This window comes from Meles meles, chromosome 19 (genome assembly GCF_922984935.1).
Source record: "Meles meles chromosome 19, mMelMel3.1 paternal haplotype, whole genome shotgun sequence".
NCBI classification, from domain to species: Eukaryota; Metazoa; Chordata; class Mammalia; order Carnivora; family Mustelidae; genus Meles; species Meles meles.
Genome location: NC_060084.1, coordinates 53,491,212 through 53,510,887, shown reverse-complemented (window position 1 = coordinate 53,510,887; position 19,676 = coordinate 53,491,212). Strand labels below are relative to the sequence as shown.

The window sequence follows — 19,676 nt, the reverse complement described above, 5'->3', positions numbered from 1 at the left end:
GGGACTGGAAGAAATTATGCTGAGCGAAATAAGTCAAGCAGAGAGAGTCAAGTATCATATGGTTTCACTTATTTGTGGAGCATAACAAAGAACATGGAGGACATGGGGAGATGGAGAGGAGAAGGGAGTTGAGGGAAACTGGAAGGGGAGATGAACCATGAGAGACTATGGACTCTGAAAAACAACCTGAGGGTTTTGACGGGGCAGGGGGTGGGAGGTTGGAGGAACCAGGTGGTGGGTAATAGGGAGGGCAGGTATTGCATGGAGCACTGGGTGTTGTGCAAAAACAATGAATACTGTTACGTTGAAAATAAATAAATAAACAAAAAAACCTCTTTCATGTTTCTTAAAAAATGGCATGTTACTGACAACCCTATGATAACAGTATAAAAGAAATGCCATATATAAATATTCCTATCTCTTATACATTGGTAAAAACACAGTAATAGAAACAAATCCAAAGGGAAAAGCAGTAAGTATAAATAAGGTTATGCATCTGACAATGTATGTAGATTTGCTGCTTTCTAACTAGGATCTCACAAAACATGCAGAAATAGTAAAAACAGAAGCAAGTCATTGTTGGTAGCAAATGACAGGGTTGGAGAAACACCATCCCACAGAACTTGGAAAAACACCAGACCATAAAGGGAGAACAGACTACTATCCAGAACTATGAGGGTTACATTTGTTCACTCCAAACTGTTTCCTGAATGGCTCCTGTGTACAAGGCACTAGGCTGGTATTTGAAATATATAAAATATGCCTCACTTTCACTGATCATAAATCTAGTTAGGGAAAACCAAATGATGAAGAAAAGAAAAAAGAAGGGAGCTGGATATTGTGAAATGTGATTAAAAGAGCAATGGAGACTGGAAGTGGAGGGAATCAGGATATACCTCCATAAAAACAAGACAGTTGAATGATGAGTTCAGTGGAGAATAGGATTTACCTACCACTGGGTAGGTAAAGGAATGTCAAATGAAGATGAGAAATACAGCTGAAATTCAGAATGTATAGGAAAAAATCTGTGTTGCAGAACATAAACTTTGTGAGGATTATTAGACAATGTAGTACAGACATCGAGGTCTGGTTGGAGGTGTAGACGGAGTTAACAGTGTTGAAATGATAACATACCTGCCATCAAGAAAAGAAGACCAGGTGAAAAGTTGTGAGGCCACAGAGAATGAAAGATGGTGAAGGTAGAGAAGGTTTTAGACATTTCAACACTTAGGCTGGGGATTCTTTAAGTTCACCTGAGAACCCAAAATCTGACTAGAGACACTGGGGAACTATGCAAATGGAGGTGTATGAATAAATGCATTTGTTACCTAGCAAGTAATCAAGTAAGGTCTTCAGAATTGAAAGTGACCTGAGACGGACTCTTGCATAGTAATCCTGTTCCTCAATTGGTCTTTCTGTAGACCACCACCAGACTAACTTTCCACAGACATCAGTCAGATTTAGTGAACACCACCCTTAGCCCAGCTCTCATGTTATCATACATTCCGTCTACACTGAATAGGCTGATCATGACTGGTAGGAAATCTGGCAGCCGGACAGTGCACCAGGTAGCCATTTTCAGAAGCTGACATGCGGGGGTTCCTAAGATGGCGGGGAAGTAGGAGGAGGCACCATTTCAACCTGTACCCTAAAGTGAGCTGATTACCTACCAAAGAACTCCGACCACCCATGAAATCAGCCTGAGATCAGAATTATACACGTCTGGATCTCTACAGGAGCAGAAGACGCCAGTGGCAGGTAAAGCAGACTGGGAGTGTCGGACTGATATCGGAAGATAAACAAAAGGGGGAGGGAGCCACCAGAGGTGACCGATCAGAAAGTAACACCCCAACACGACAGTGCTCTGCATCTGGGGACCAGCATTAACTTGGAGTCTGGTTGAAAGCACTCAAAAAACAAAGAGCAAAGGATCGCGGGGGGTAATAGTGAGAACCTGGGCGGTTAGGGTCAGGGACCTAAGTCCCCCGACCCAGGACAGCCTCCCCTGGCGCTGAGCCAGAGAGAGTGTGCCGGAGAAATCAGGTCTCCGTCCCTGAGCCGCCAGTGCGCCTGAACGCCAGCGCGCCCGAGAACGAGTGGGGTCGGGCTCCCGTGAGGAGCTGGGAGCCTGGCCAGATGGCAATCCTGAAACGCGCGCATCCCACACCCTCCCTCCGGAAAAACCAGACATTCCCAGCCCGGGACAGCGGAAAAATCTCAGTGTGCGATCTCTACTCGGAACCTCTCTGGCGGTCTGGAGCTGCCTAGACAGCCACCGCTGCCCTGGTTTTGGGTACAAGGAGGAGCTCCTGCATCCCCAGGGACAGTGACTCAGAACCGGCTCAGCCAGCAGCTTTTGCAAAACATTCTGGGGCTTCTCTCTGAGAGGGAGGTCGGGGTGCAGTTTGCTCTCCTCTAAACCTCCAAAAACCATCAAAAGCTGTCAAGGCGAGAGAAAGCAGATGAAAGAACATAAAAACCCCCAGAGAACAAAAGCCTGAAAAAAACAGTTTCCTCAGAGCTCACCCCCTTGAGGGGAGCGGGAGGACCTAACTCAGGGAACATCATTGTCTGAAAACCCACATGGCAGGCCCCTCCCCCAGAAAACCAACGAGGAAGGAAGAAAAAAAAAAAAAAGACTAGAAGAGAACAACCACCACTACTTCATAAATACAACTTTTATTTTGAACTCTTTACCAATATTCTGGTTCTTTTTTTTTATACATACAGATAATTTTTTAACCTATTTACCACCACACTGAGATGTCCAGTATATCAAATTCTTTAATAACCTTCTAACCTGAACTTTTTGATACATACACCCGTGTTTTTCTTTTGCTTTTCTATTTTTTTAATTCTTTTTTAATTTTAACTTAGTTTAGTCTAGTTTATTCTTTTTTAATTTTTATTTTCTACTATACATATAAAGTTAAACTTCAAGGTAATCCCCTTTCCCCAATCAATGCTACCCCTATAGGCAAACCAGTTTCTAATCCCCCTGTAACTTAGGAAAGTTGAGTCCCTTAACAAAAACATCAAGACACCTTCAGGAAGAATCAAAATAACCTTCCTCACCCACACTGATAATTTATAACCACTCTCCCAATTTTTCCTTCTCTCAGTGTTTCTGTGAATTTGTGTTTGTCCTGATAATATATAAATCTTATACTTGGGGTTCTTTCTGATGAGGTTTTTCCCTTTTTTTTGCTTATATATATATATTTTTTTTTTCTCTTGTCATATACTTTTATCAGTCTTTTTGTTTGTCTGTTTTTGTTTGTATACTTCATAAATCTTACCTTGGGGCCCATTCGGGCTGAGCCTTCTCTTTTATCTTCCCTTTTTTTCCTATCTCTCTCTCTCTCTCTCTTTATTTTTCCTTTTTTCTTTCCCCATTTTTTTCTTTCTTCTTCTCTATTTCTTTTTCTTTTCTTTTTTCTCTCATTTGGGTGGGGAATCCTGATTGCACAGAAGCATTCCAGGGTGCACACTGACTGCACCACAATCGATAAGTCCAGCTGCATCTGTTCAGTCATCTCTTTCCAAAATGACTAGGAGGAGGAATACCCAACAGAAGAAAAATACAGAGAATGGGCCTTCTGCAACAGAGCTAATGGCTATCGACATAGACAATATGTCAGAAAAGGAATTCAGACTAACAATTATCCAGGCAATAGCTAGGTTGGAGAAAGCCATGGATGACCAAACAGAATTGATTAGGGCAGAACTGAAAGCCACCAGGGATGATGTTCAAAATGCTCTCAATGAGTTCCAATCTAATCTAAATTCTCTAAAAGCTAGGGTAACTGAGACAGAAGATAGAATTAGTGATCTGGAGGACAAACAGATAGAGAAAAAGGATCAGGAGGAAGCCTGGAACAAACAGCTCAGAAGCCATGAAAACAGAATCAGGGAAATAAACGATGCCATGAAACGTTCCAACGTCAGAATTATTGGAATCCCTGAAGGGGAGGAAAAAGAAAGAAGTCTAGAAGATATAGTGGAAGAAGTTGTCTATGAAAATTTTCCCAATCTCACGAATGGAAACAACGTTCATGTACTAGAGGCAGAGAGATTTCCTCCCAAGATTTTAAATTCTCGAAAGTCCTCACGACACCTTATAGTTAGAATGAGGAATTACGTTTCAAGAGAGACCCTCTTAAAAGCAGCTAGGACAAAAAAGCTCCTTACGTACAGAGGAAAGCCCATTAGAATAACGTCCACAGAGACCTGGCAAGCCAGGAAGGACTGGCAAAATATATTCAGAGTACTAAATGAGAAGAACATGCAACCAAGAATACTCTATCCAGCAAGACTGACATTTAAAATGGATGGAGAGATAAAGAGTTTCCAAGACCGGCAAGGCTTAAAAGACTATGCAACCACCAAGCCGACACTGCAGGAAATATTAAGGGGGGTCCTATAAAAGAGAAAAAATCCTAAGAATATCATTGAACAGAAATATAGAGACAATCTACAGACAGAAAGACTTCAAAGGCAACACGATGTCAATAAAAACCTATCTCTCAATAATCACTTTCAATGTGAATGGCCTAAATGCGCCCATAAAATGACACAGGGTTGCAGATTGGATAAAACGACAGGACCCATCCATATGTTGTCTACAAGAGACCCATTTTGAACCTAAGGATACACCCAGACTGAAAGTGAAGGGATGGAGAAGCATCTTTCATGCCAGTGGGCCTCAAAAGAAGGCGGGGGGTAGCGATTCTCATATCAGATAAATTAGATTTTAAACTAAAGACTGTAGTCAGAGATACAGAAGGACACTACATAATTCTTAAAGGGACTATCCACCAAGATGATCTAACAATTGTGAATATCTATGCCCCCAATATGGGAGCACCCAATTACATAAGAAAACTATTAATCAAGATAAAGAGTCATATTGATAGGAATACAATAATAGTAGGAGATCTTAATACGCCTCTCTCAGAAATAGACAGATCATCGAAGCAGAAAATTAATAAAGAAATAAGAGCATTGAATGAAACATTGGACCAGATGGACCTCATCGACGTATACAGAACATTCCACCCTAAAACAACAGAATACTCATTCTTCTCAAGTGCACATGGAACCTTCTCCAGAATAGACCACATACTGGGTCACAAAGCAGGACTCAACCAATACCAAAAGACTGACATTATTCCCTGCATATTCTCAGATCACAATGCTTTGAAACTGGAACTCAATCACAAGGAAAAGTTCAGAAGGAACTCAAACACCTGGAAGCTAAAGACCACCTTGCTTCAGAATGCTTGGATCAACCAGGAGATCAAAGATGAACTTAAACAATTCATGGAAACCAATGAGAATGAAGACACTTCGGTCCAAAACCTATGGGATACAGCAAAGGCGGTTCTAAGGGGGAAATACATAGCCATCCAAGCCTCCCTCAAAAACACTGAAAAATCCAGAATACAGCAGCTGTCTCTACACCTTAACGAACTGGAGAATCAACAACAAATCAAACCAACTCCACATGCAAGAAGGGAAATAATCAAGATTAGAGCAGAGATCAAGGGGTAGAAACGAGAGATACAGTAGAACGTCTCAATGAAACTAGAAGCTGGTTTTTTGAAAGAATCAATAAGATCGATAAACCATTGGCCACACTAATCCAAAAGAAAAGAGAGAAAGCCCAAATTAATAAAATTATGAATGAAAAGGGAGAGATCATAACTAACACCAAGGAAATAGAAACAATCATCAGAAATTATTACCAACAGTTATATGCCAATAAGCTAAGCAACCTAGATGAAATGGATGCATTCCTGGAAAGCTACAAACTCCCAAAATTGAACCAGGAAGAAATTGACAACCTGAAGAGACCGATATCTAGTAACGAGATTGAAGCAGTGATAAAAACCTCCCAAAAAACAAGAGCCCAGGACCTGACGGATTCCCTGGGGAATTCTACCAAACTTTCAAAGAAGAAATAACACCAATTCTCCTGAAGCTGTTCCAGAAAATTGAAGCAGAACGAAAACTTCCAGACTCTTTTTATGAAGCCAGCATTACCCTGATCCCCAAACCAGGCAAAGACCCTACCAAAAAGGAGAATTTCAGACCAATATCACTGATGAATATGGAAGCAAAGACTCTCAACAAGATCCTAGCAAACAGGATCCAGCAGCACATTCAAAAGATTATCCACCATGACCAGGTGGGATTCATCCCTGGGTTGCAAGGTTGGTTCAACATTCGCAAATCAATCAATGTGATAGAACACATCAATAAGAGAAGAGAGAAGAACCACATGGTCCTCTCAATTGATGCAGAAAAAGCATTTGACAAAATCCAGCATCCGTTCCTGATGAAAACGCTTCAAAGTATAGGATAGAGGGAACATTCCTGAACTTCATAAAATCTATGAAAGACAGCAAATATCATCCTCAATGGGAAAAAGCTTGCAGCCTTCCCATTGAGATCAGGAATACGACAAGGATGCCCACTCTCACCACTCTTGTTCAACATAGTATTAGAAGTTCTAGCAATGGCAATCAGACAACAAAGAGAAATAAAAGGTATCCAAATTGGCAAGGAAGAAGTCAAACTCTCTCTCTTCGCAGATGACATGATTCTTTATATGGAAAACCCCAAAGACTCCACCCCCAAACGACTAGAACTCATACAGCAATTTAGTAACGTGGCAGGATACAAAGTCAATGTACAGAAATCAGTGGCTTTCTTATACACTAACAAAGAAATTACAGAAAGGGAAATTAGAGAATCGATTCCATTTACTATAGCACCAAGAACCATAAGATACCTGGGCATAAACCTAACCAAAGAAGTAAAGGACCTGTACTCGAGGAACTACAGAACACTCATGAAAGAAACTGAAGAAGACACAAAAAGATGGAAGACTGTTCCATGCTCTTGGATTGGAAGAATAAACATTGTTAAAATGTCTATACTGCCTAGAGCAATCTATACTTTTAATGCCATTCCGATCAAAATTCCACCGATATTTTTCAAAGAGCTGGAGCAAATAATCCTAAAATTTGTATGGAATCAGAAGAGACCCCGAATTGCTAAGGAAATGTTGAAAAACAAAAACAAAAATGGCGGCATCACGTTACCCGATTTCAAGCTTTACTACAAAACTGTGATCACCAAGACAGCGTGGTACTGGCATAAAAACAGACACATAGACCAGTGGAACAGAGTGGAGAGCCCAGATATGGACCCTCAACTCTATGGTCAAATAATCTTCGACAAAACAGGAAAAAATATTCAATGGAAAAAAGACAGTCTCTTCAATAAATGGTGCTGGGAAAACTGGACAGCGATATGTAGAAGAATGAAACTCGACCATTCTCTTACACCGTACACAAAGATAAACTCAAAATGGATAAAAGACCTCAACGTGAGACAGGAATCCATCAGAATCCTAGAGGAGAACATAGGCAGTAACCTCTTCGATATCAGCCACAGCAACTTCTTTCAAGATATGTCTCCAAAGGCCAAGGAAACAAAAGCAAAAATGAACTTTTGGGACTTCATCAAGATCAAAAGCTCTGCACAGCAAAGGAAACAGCCAACAAAACAAAGAGGCAACCCACGGAATGGGAGAAGATATTTGCAAATGACAGCACAGACAAAAGGTTGATATCCAGGATCTATAAAGAACTTCTCAAACTCAACACACACAAAACAGATAATCATATCCAGAAATGGGCAGAAGATATGAACAGACACTTCTCCAACGAAGACATTCAAATGGCTATCAGACACATGAAAAAATGTTCATCATCACTAGCCATCAGGGAGATTCAAATTAAAACCACATTGAGATACCACCTGACACCAGTTAGAATGGCCAAAATTAGCAAGACAGGAAACAACGTGTGCTGGAGAGGATGTGGAGAAAGGGGAACCCTCTTACACTGTTGGTGGGAATGCAAGTTAGTGCAGCCACTTTGGAGAACAGTGTGGAGATTCCTGAAGAAATGAAGAATAGAGCTTCCCTATGACCCTGCAATTGCACTGCTGGGTATTTACCCCAAAGATACAGATGTAGTGAAGAGAAGGGCCATCTGTACCCCAATGTTTATTGCAGCAATGGCTACGGTCGCCAAACTGTGGAAAGAACCAAGATGCCCTTCAACGGATGAATGGATAAGGAAGATGTGGTACATATACACAATGGAGTATTATGCCTCCATCAGAAAGGATGAATACCCAACTTTTGTAGCAACATGGACGGGACTGGAAGAAATTATGCTGAGCGAAATAAGTCAAGCAGAGAGAGTCAAGTATCATATGGTCTCACTTATTTGTGGAGCATAACAAATAACACGGAGGACATGGGGAGATGGAGAGGAGAGGGAGTTGAGGGAAACTGGAAGGGGAGATGAACCATGAGAGACTATGGACTCTGAAAAACAACCAGAGGGTTTTGAAGGGGCGGGCGGGGGGGGGGGTGGGAGGTTGAGGAACCAGGTGGTGGGTAATAGGGAGGGCACGTACTGCATGGAGCACTGGGTGTGATGCCAAAACAATGAACACTGTTATGCTGTAAATAAACAAATAAACGAATAAAAAAATATTTAAAAAAAAAAAAAAAGAAGAAGCTGACATGCTCCTGCACAGGATATAGAAACTGTCAAGCTGATGACATTCTGCGTTCAGTACGGAAATCATACCCAAGTTTTTCGCATTTCAGAGTCCCCGATATGCTGTTCCCTCACTTGCCAGCAGCAGCATCTAGTTCAGTAGCTCTACGTTTGTGTCTTGGTTGTCAACAGGTTGTACGAGAGGAACAACTTCCTTCTCTAAAACCAAGGTGTGTCAGCTTTACCTTCAGTTTTTCTTAGAACATCTAGATGTTCCTTATTGTTACTCCACTACCCCTGTCCAGGTGAAAAGGTCATAGAACCTAGAGCTACAAAAAATACAAAACCGGGGCACCTGGGTGGCTCAGTGGGTTAAAGCCTCTGCCTTCGGCTCAGGTCATGATCCTGGGGTCCTGGGATCGAGCCCCCGCATCAGGCTCTCTGCTCCACAAGCAGCCTGTTTCCTCCTCCTCTCTCTCTCTCTGCCTGCCTCTCTGCCTACTTGTGATCTCTGTCTGTCAAATAAATAAAATCTTTAAAAAAAAATGCAAAACCAAGCACAGCCTCCACCATGCTACCTCAAGTACTCACATACCAAATCCAGTCATTCTGGCAATAAAAGTGCACACCCTCGTGAATACTCCCATTTATCTATGTGTCCACTCCACTGATTCTTCCGTCGACACCTTCTAATGCTTCTTTCGTCCAGCTAACTTCAAGCCATTCTGAGTAGTCAATACCATGTCTTGCAGTTTCCTATTTCATGCCTTCATTCCTAATTCACAGTGGCATCTTCCTAATTCAAAATGTAGATGTCCTTTGTATATATTATGCTGTCATTTGATTCTGACGACACAACCATAAGCTCTATTTCCTTTTTATTTCTAAATTAGTCCCTTTATTGTTTATTTTCATAGTTACCTTCAGTTAAGATTTAATTTCACCCTAAATTTTAAAAAAAAGATTTAATTTCACCCAAAGAGAGGTCTGGCCCTTGCCATTGACTCCAGGGAAGTGATCTCTAGGCCCTCACAATGTCCTACCTGATAGGACTGCCTTTGTTTGCCTGGGGCCTTTGGACACTGGATACTCTAACAGTGTGGTTTATGAAGGAGACTTTGGGCCATGCCATGTCAGTTTCAACCTCTGGACCCTCAGAGGAACTGGAGACTATAGGAATTAGTCTGATTTCTGGTGGGGCTAAAAACTAAAGTTCAGCCATGTAGGCAATGTGTGACTGAGCCCCCATAAAAACACTGGATGCCAAAGGTTCAAGTGAGCTCCCCTGGTTGGCAATACTCTTTGCATATTCTCACACACCACAGCTGGGAGGAGGGAATGCTGGCCACGAGTCTAGAAGCACACGTGCTTCTAGAATTCCACTGCTGGGTGTATACCTAAATGAATGTTCATAGCATAATTCATAAAAGCCAAAAAGTGGAAAAACCCAATGTCCATCAACAGATTAATGAGTAAATAAAATGTGGTTATCCATACAGTGTGAGTATTATTTGGCAATAAAAAGGAATGAAGTACTGACACATGTTAAAGCATGGAAGAACTTTAAAAACTTTAGGCTAAATGCAAGAAGCCTGACACAAAAGACCAAATATTTTATGATTATATAAAATATCCAACATAGTCACATCTCTAGAGGTAGAAAGTCGATCAGTGGCTGCCCAGAGCTTGGGGCCTGGAAAGAAAAGTTTCTTTTTAATTTTTACTTTATTTTTTTTTTTAATTTTATTTTTAAGTAATTTCTACAATCCCCAGATCAAGAGTCACATGCTCTACTGACTGAGCCAGCCAGGCACCTTGGAAATGATTCTTTTCAAAGTGATGAAAATCTTCCAAAATTGCTTAAGGGGATGGTTACATAACCCTGTCAATGTACTACAATGCACTAAATTGTATGTGCTAAGCTGGCAAATTGTAGGTTATGTGAATTATTTCAAAGCTGCTTTTAAAAATGGGGAAAACAAATGATTTAGAGAGATGGGAAGACCTTGAACAAACCAAGGGAAAATCGGAAATATTAACTGTATGAAGGAAGCCATCAAGGCAGGCATAAGCTGATTTTGGGTAGAAGTGATGTAGGATATAAAACCATCTTTTCTAGTGAAACAGTGAACAGAAAGAGCAGAGACCTTTAAGACAAGAATGCTATAGCTGAGAGCAGTGTGGACGGGGTAAAGTGTACCTTACAAAAGGCAAATCTGATGCTCAGACGAGATGGAAGGGGATTGTTGGCGGAGGGAAGAGGATTACTTCTCCTCATGCAGGGACTCAGAAATCTTGGGCAGGTAAAATACCCACAATGCTACATAGTATGTAGGAGACACTAATTTGGTGTAGGAGACACCAATTAGACTCCAATTTGGAGTCTCTTCCAGAAAGATCTTAATTCATGAGCCAGAAGGAAAGCCTCAAGTATTAGGAATTCAGCAGGGAAAATGGAAAAGAGGTAGAAGAATCTCGAGTGGAGGGGAAAGCTAGAAAGGACTGATGCCCCGTAAGAGACCAGGTTACTGTGACGGCACAACACAGGCTGGAGCCCACCATTGGGAGGGCAACTGGCATTTCGCAGGAGCCGGGCGGGAAGGTACAATAGTCAGAAACGGTGTGAATTCACATGGCTCTCTTTGGAGTAAGGCCTGGGGGGTGGGGGGTGCAGATTTCACAGCCAGGGAGCGGAACAAATAGGGACACACACTCTGACAGGGTACAAAGAAGGGGTAAGCCACAGACTCCATGGAAGAAAACTAGGCAAACCAACAAAAATCAAGATGTAAAATGAAAAAAAGCAAGGATCAGATATCAGAAGAGAAAAAGAGTTCAACTTCCCTCTAAAGACCTAAAGGAAAGTTCTGCTATGGGAGAGAGATACAAGGAGCACGCTGCCAGCCTTCTCTCACTGACAGGGGCGACTTCCGGTTACCCGGTCCCGGTTCTCACTCACCAGGCCGAGTTCCACTGGGGACTTCCTCCTGTTTTGCCCACAGTTCCTCCCCTTGTTCCAGCCTGGAGAGTGCATCTGGCTTGCTGGCTTGATACCCTAGTCATGGAAAAGAGAACACTTAGACTCACCAAATCGGGCTGGGGTCTGTCAATATGGGGGAATGCTACATTTGAGGGTCTGAGACAGTTTTCACATCTGCAAAGCAGAGGCTTGTCTTTCAGGAGAGGGCACATGTGATTCTGTGAAATAATGATGTAGATTTGGTCTTTGTACCCGGTTCCTGGCACAGAGCTCCTAAGGCCCTTGTAATTTCCTAAGTGACAGCCATGACAGGAGCATCTTCTGTTAGAGCATTTGGTCTAAGTTCCGGGTCCCGACACTAGAACTTCTAACACCCCTAGACTCTTTAGGGTGATGAGTGTCTTTCTGTGAACTAATGACTGGTGGCAAGGACCCCTGTAGAGCTTGAGCGTGGCAGCTGGTTGCCACAAAGACCCTGGCAGGATGAGAAGGTTGGAACCTTCAGCTCCAAGCCCCTGGCCCTGCCACTGGAAGACTGAGTTAATCATGATTTAAGCAATCATGCCTACAGAATGAAACCTCCATAAAAAGCCCTAAACCACCAAGTTGGGAGTTTCCAGGTTGGTGAACACACCTGAAGGGTGGGAGGATGGCAGACCTAGAGTGGCCATGGAAGGTCCACACCCCTCCCTCTGTACCACGCCTTATACAGCTCTTCCTTTTGGCTGTTCCCAAGTTTTATCCTCTATAATAAAATGGTAATCTTAAGTAAAGTGCTTTCCAGCTCTGTGAGCTGTTCCAGCAAATTGCCAGGCCTGAAGGGGGTTGCAGGAATGTCCAATTTATTGCTGGACTGAAGCATGGGTACCCTGGGTAGTGGGCACCCAGCAGTGGCCAGTGGCATCTGAAGTGAGGGCAGTCCTGTGGAACTGAGTCCTTAAGCCTGTGGAGTCCGAGGCTAACTCTGGGTAGTGGCAGAACTGAAATGAATGGCAGGACACCTAGCTGGTCCCTGGAGAGTTGGAGACCTGGTTGTTGGTGTAGAAAAACCCCACAGGTTTGGCACCATTTGTGTTGGTAGTAAGAGCTGGTCGTAGTACATTAGACCCTTGTATCATATTCCCAAGGAGGCACTGAGAATCTGGCAAACGGAGCAAAGCAGTGGCTCTGGAGTGTAAGCAGCTGAGAACGGAAAGGCCACTAACTGGGCACCCTCTGAGTGACACAGGGGAGCTGTCCTCACCCACTGACACCAGGTTGCTGTAGTTCTCCAACATCACGTCCCGGTACAGGCCCTTCTGGGCGGGGGCCAGCAGCTGCCACTCCTCCCAGGTGAAGTCCACGGCCACGTCCTCCAGTGTCAGCGGTTCCTGTAACAACATGTTTGTGTATTTTTTTTCCTTTAAAAGGTCCTCATGAGAAAAAAATAATAAAAGGTATTCATGGGGGGCTTCTGGGTGGCTCAGTTGCTTGGGCGTCCAGCTCTTGATTTCGGCTCAGGCTGTGACCTCAGAGTGGTGGGAGGCTACCCGTGCGGATGCTGGGATTCTCCCTCTGCCCCACCCCCAACTTGTGTGTTTTCTCTCTCTCAAATACATAAGAAAATAAATTTAAAAACAAATAATTTTTTTTAAAAATACTCATGAGTCATTTCTACAAATATAGGAAACAAAAGCAATAAAGGAAGAGTACGTAAAAATTAGATCTTAAAAAGGAAAAGGATAACACATTTTCTGAGATAACATGAAGTTATACAGCAAACACTCCAGAACTTATAACTCGAGCTCTTACCAGACAAAATTTCTTGCAACTATCTAACGCCAAATCTGTAATTTAATGCCAGTTCAGCCACCCATTCATGAAGCCTTGCATTGGTCCCCTGTGAAAACTGTGTTCACTGAAGTTTCCTTGGCCTATTCCCACAGGAGACTCTGAGGAACTCTGTAATAGCACTAGGAAGTCTGCTGCTGCCTTTATTGGAAGGCTACTGCTCACAGCACTGTCCACCCCATCACCTCTAAGAATATAACATTTTCCTTGAGTCCTCAGTGCCAGAGGAACCATTCTGCTTTCTCCTCACGGTCACTGCATATCACATAACATGATTCTCTCCTGTTGGTTTTGCACACAAGAGATGCAGTGTGACGGCTAATGTAAGCCAGAGGATCCTTCAGTTACATATGGTGTTCCAACATTCGTTATTTACTAGGAATCATATGAACACTATGTTCTTTTTTATTTTTTTAAAGTAGGCTCCATGCGTGGAACCCAGTCCAGGCCTTGAACTCATGACCTCAGATCAAGACCTGAGCTGAGATCAAGAGCCGGACAGTTAACCAACTGCGCCACCCAGGCGCCCCTGAACCCTATATTCTTCATTCTGCTTTGTGACAATGTTGGAGTTAGATTTAAACTTTAATTCTCTGTAGATACTGAACCGATTTCTACAAGCCTCTACACATCCATCAGGGAACAAAGGAGAGAATAAAACAAGACAAAAATCACCTGGGCATTGATCATTTTCTTCTGTTTTGAGAAATGGCCAGCAACTGCAATATTCTGTCTTTGTCTCTTCCGGATATGCTCTAAATTTCTAGTTAAAAATCTAGTCACCAGTCAAAAGTGGCCCAGAGATGACACTATATAGGTCCTGGGACCTCCTTTTTCTTCATTCATTTTTTGTCAGGATCTGTGGGCCAAAGAACAAAATTACTTTCAGTGCTGCATTCTCTCTTGCTATGCACTCACCTTAACACATGGTCCCAGTATTTCTGTCTCTTTATTCATCCCCCAGAATTCATGCCTTAGGCATAAGACTCTGAATGTGTAGAGATAACAAGGATGGGGAAAGTGGCAAAGGAGAATCAGAACAGAACTATGCCTCCCTGGCAGGTAACTTTCAGATCAATTTCAGAAATGAGGCCATATGGACAGTGAGGAACAGCGAATTGTTCCTTTAAACTATGTTGCTCTTCTACCTCTTTTAAAAGTCTTTACATACCTATCTACATACACTTCAATATGAGGAACAATGAGCACACCAAAAAAAAGGGGAAGGAACAAATTTTAAGAAACACCTCAAAAATATAAATACTGGGAAAATAGCAGTCTTTATATACTGCTTTATATACAGATAGCAGTCTTTATATGTGTAAACACACACACACACACACACACACACACACAGAAGGATAAACACAGAATCTTAAATAAAAGGCTAATTAGGGATGCCTGGTTGCCTTAGTTGGTTAAGTGGCTGCCTTGGGCTCAGGTCATGATCTCGCAGCCCTATAATCGAGTCGCGCATCAGGCTACTTGCCCAGTCGGGAGCCTGCTTCTCCCTCTCCCTCTGCTGCTCGCTCTGCTTGTACTCTCTCTCTCTCTCTCTAATAAATAAATAAAATCTGGTGGGAAAAAAAGGATAATTAATTTAAAATCTGAATCGTTCATCTCCCCCCAAACTTTCATTTCTGCAGGTTCAAAGGGATGGGCTCATGTGGGGGAGCCAAAAGAAATTAAGAAATTTTATGGAATTTATAATTCCATAAATTATATGGAAATTATATGAAATTATATGGAAATTAAGAAATTATATGGATTTGGGCTTGGAGCTTTTGAGGAATGCTAACATTCAACAACTCTGTTCCAGGAGCGACTATGAGTCCAAAGCACCAAGCAGCCACTGTTCCTGAACATGCACGCCTGTTGTCACACAACCCTGCACAAAAGACAGACGATATCAAACCCAGACCAGCGACACACATACATTGACCTCCCTTAATGGTTCCCCGATCACTGAGCTCCAAATTATTCCAGATCCACGCCAAACGCCGCCTTCGTTGACAAACACCACCCGGCCAGTTGTCAATCACCTACAAGGAGAGTGACCAGCGACGACTCTAAACCCTGACTTCAGGACTCTCGGTAGTTAATCTGTTCACATTCCATCACTGACAACCACGGCCCCCCACGATTGACCCCAAAGATATCTCGATTACATACAGTAACTCCTCCGTGCTCACCTCCAAAAACACACCCGCCCCTCGCTACCTTCACGAACTTAAGGGACCAACAACTGACCCAGAGGCCGTTAGGCCGCCCCTCTCCTCCCCAACCCTTCTCCACAGACTGACCTACTCGCGGGCAGGAGTCTCTCCTGAGCCTGCAGCGACCTCGTCAGGGCCCAACTCACTTCCCTAAACTTCCTTCGCTCTAGTCCCCTCACCCAGCCTCCTTTCCCGGGAACACCTGACCGGGGTCAGCGGCATTTCTGGCGCGTTTCTATGGAAAACGGATTACGGGTTTCCGGCGCTTCCTTATGAGGTCATACAGCCGTGCGCCCGTCGCATGGACCCTCTGGGGGCCGCCATCTTGGCACACCTGACGTATTGGAGGCGCGGCGGCCGCGTTTTCGCGGTGACAGGATGGTGAGCGTGCTGAATCCCTCGTGCTTCCTGGCCCCTCAGCTCTTACGGGAAAATGGGGAGATGTTTAGAGGCTCGAGTTCACTCAAGGCAGACATGACATGGGGATCATCTTTGAAGGGGCAGGGTTCCTCGAGGTAAGGGACGGGGAACGGCGCCAAGTATTCAAAGGCCGGGAGCCCTACCCCATCTAAGGGGCGTGGCTCCTACGGCCGGAAGTCTCAGCAAGGTGGGAAATTAAAATAACCTCCGGCCCCGCAGTCTCGATTCTCATTGAGAAGAGGCTCAGAAGCCATGTCAAAATTTAAGCAGGATGACAAGAAAGGAGGCGGTGCGCTGTGGCCGGGGAGGGTTGCGCCCGGAGCAGGTGCTCGTCAGCCCGGATGGAGTTAGGTGTCCGGGCGGCGGAGCACGAGCTGCCTGGGAGCTGGGCAAGGGTGCTTCAGGAGAGCACGGTTTGGAAAAGTGAGATGATATGGGGTGTGTGGCGGTCGCAAAGAAGGCTGAAGCCACGGACGTTGAGCCTTTTACCATCCTCATCCCAACCATGCCCCTTATCCACCCTAGGCAGCCGCTTGTCACTAAAGATTGGTCTGCGACATATTCACGAAATGAGTCGTGGGTGTACTCCTTCCCCCGCCCCGCCCCCCCTCCTCTCCTTCCCTCCCGTCCCCTCCTTCCCTCTTCTTTCGCACAGCATAATTGCCTTTGGGCTGTTTCCAGTGTTTTGGATATTGCAACTGGAAATCTTATGAACATTCATGTGTAGAAAATAAGATGACCACAGAGAACTGATTCAGCACAGTACTGTGCGTCTGCAGCACCAAGCCGCCTTTGCCAGCCATTTGCAGGCCTACTACCCATTTCTAGCCCTGCTCCAGCTCATATTCGCCCCATTCCCCTGAGGAACCAGAGATCTGGAGAACACAGGTTGTGGCACAGACACCAGGTTAACCTGTTTGCTCCATGTTCAATCCCGTAGGCGATCATCATTTTCAGAATCCACCTGATAAAGTCATGTAACCACAGGTCAAAGCATGAAGTCAGATCTTCATCATTACTATGCAGGCCTAGTCTCGTACCGTGGAGGCTGAGAAAAATCAAGGCCATCCCACCTCAGGTTTAGCCTTAGCATAAGTACAGCCATCTCAGACCCCGTGCCTAAGGGCTGAATTTTCCTTGCTTTACTTTAGTTCCAGGAAGCCCCACCCTGCTTTAGTAACAGGAACCCATAAATACCCCTGCCTTAACTAAGCTCGGGGTCCAAGTCCCTACTCCGCTGTGTCGGATATACTTGGGCCCAAGCTTAAGCTTGTTGAATAAACCCTCCTGTGATTGCATCGGTGCTTGGCTCCTTGGTGGTCTCTTGGTGGACGCGAAAACTCAGGCATAACACTAACCTGATACTAAGTCTGTACCATCTCGTTTTCATAAGGCAGGCAAGGTGATCCTAGCAAAACACAAATCATGAAAAATTTTCCTCTTCTCAGTTGTCTAATGACTGCATTACAGAATCAAATCTCAAGTGTTGACATAACCAAATTTAGGTGCTTAAAAATATGTGTTGAATTTCCCCCCAATAATCCAGGGGTGTGTGGTGAAAGATAAGACAACTCCTACATAGCAAATACCCATTTCTTCTTTAACCAGGATTCAGGGGGTTTTTTTTTAGCAAGATACCTTTATTGCATCAAGAGAAAGACCTCGTAGAGGAGAGAGGACAAGAGCCCCAGTCATAAGAGGAAGAAAGAAAAGAAAAGAAAGATTAGGGACGCCTGGGTGGCTCAGTTGGTTGAGCGGCTGCCTTCGGCTCAGGTCGTGATCCCGGTGTCCTAGGATCAAGTCCCGCATCGGGCTCCCTGCTCAGTGGGAAGCCTGTTTCTCCCTCTGCCTCTGCCTGCCACTCCGTCTGCCTGTGCTCACTCTCTCTGACAAATAAATAAATAAAATCTTTTAAAAAAAAAAAAGACAGATTACATGTGCAATGAAGCAGGTCACGGAGGAAATGAAAACTATTAAAATTATGGCAACGTTCAGAGGTGATAGGGCTGTGAACAATGTAAAGGTTCTCCAGTACACTCAAGAGAAATCTTACCTGCTTTCATATGCTAGCTTCCTTCCATCTTAGACCGAGGTTCTCATGCCTTTTATTTTACTTATCCTGGGCATCCTCTTCCTCTTCTGCTCCCCCCTTTTATAGGCAAACATTTATTCTAATAATGCACATGTACACAAAACGTTTTTTGAACAATTACGTTCTTTTAGAACTGCCTTACAATTGCTCATTCTTCACAAAGATAGAGCTTTTTCTTTATAGTCCATTCACCTTCATCTTCCAAGTCAATATATAATTATTTTTCTATACCACAAAGGATATGTGACTCTATAAAGCAGCACCATGCAAGAGACTGTTCTGCAATAATGAAATGTTCTACATCTGTACTGTCCAACACGGTAGTCACTAGCCACAAAAAAACATTGAACTCTTGAAATGTGAACCCTTGATACTGATGAAACACATTTTCAATTTAATTTTGATTAATTTACATTTAAATTTCCACATGTGGCTAATGGCTACTGAAATTAGTGCAAAACTGTCAAGGAATATATAATCAATGTGGGGAGATAAGACATGGGCATTTTTTAAAAAGTATTTGTATCTTGGATTATTTATACATCTTTTTTCTTTCCAAGTTTTTATTTAAACTCCAGTTAGTTAGACTTTGTGGTGTGTGCCTTTGTATATGTACTATAGCCATGGAGTTTCTCTTCCCAGTGAATTCTCTCACCTTTAGTGAGCAGAGACTTCCTGATGAAGGATTCCCCACATTCACTGTATATGCGCATTTCTCCATTTTGTGAGTTCTCTGATGCTTAACAAATGGGAGCCTTAGTGCTGATGGGTTTTCCAATTTCAGGCATTTTCATATGAATTTGCTCATATTTTGTAAGGAGAAAGGATTTCCCATCTCCACCTGCTCACCAAGGTTCTTTATTTCACAGCTTCTGTTTTAACTGACTGAATTTAAATTTGATTTCAGAATTTTTCCATGATTTTGCCTTAAAGGAAAATGATGTTGGTCCAGATGAACAGTATTTTCAAAGACATTATGTTCACACATTGCTCGATATTTAGTCGTCTTTAGAAATCTCTGGGTATGCAAGTATCACTGCACATGATCATCAATTTCCTCGACTTCTAGGAAAAAGAGAACAATGAATGCCCAGGTGTGGAATGGCCAATCTCTGTATTGAATGCATGACCTCAGGATGAAAGAAACTTTAATAATGTTCCTTATTTCTTGAACACTGGTTAAAAACACAATATGCAAAACTCGAGTGGCAAAAGCAATAAGCATATGAAAATGAGCTTGGATGATTCACAATGAGTAAATATAGAGTCAGCTGCTTTCTAAATAGCATCTTGCAAAAACATGCAGAGAGTAGAAAATAAGAAAGCCACTGCTAGAAGAGAAAATAGAGGTGGAAGGAAAACGTCATCCAAAATTCCAAGGGCCGCATTCAGTCATTCCACAAATCCTGATAAAATGCCTGTTAGGTTCTGGCCACAGTGCTGGTGTTGGGGACACACAAACATATTATTCTCACTGAGCTTATATTCTAGTTAGGGAAAATAAAATAAGCAAAGAAGAAAAGGAGGAATCTGTAAATTATAAGAAGTGGTTT

The 19,676-nt window shown here is 43.2% G+C and overlaps 1 protein-coding gene across 1 annotated transcript in view; it reads right to left on the bottom strand.

The window, feature by feature from the left end:
• LOC123931370 (zinc finger protein 432-like) overlaps positions 1–15,812 on the bottom strand; it is a 48,946-nt gene extending 33,134 nt beyond the window's left edge. Inside the window, 5 exon segments of the mRNA XM_045988380.1 lie at positions 11,545–11,640; positions 12,809–12,935; positions 14,071–14,254; positions 15,332–15,437; positions 15,699–15,812. Of these exon segments, the coding sequence (XP_045844336.1) occupies positions 11,545–11,640; positions 12,809–12,935; positions 14,071–14,085 (238 nt within the window). The 5' untranslated portion in view covers positions 14,086–14,254; positions 15,332–15,437; positions 15,699–15,812.
• Positions 15,813–19,676: the final 3,864 nt, after the last annotated feature.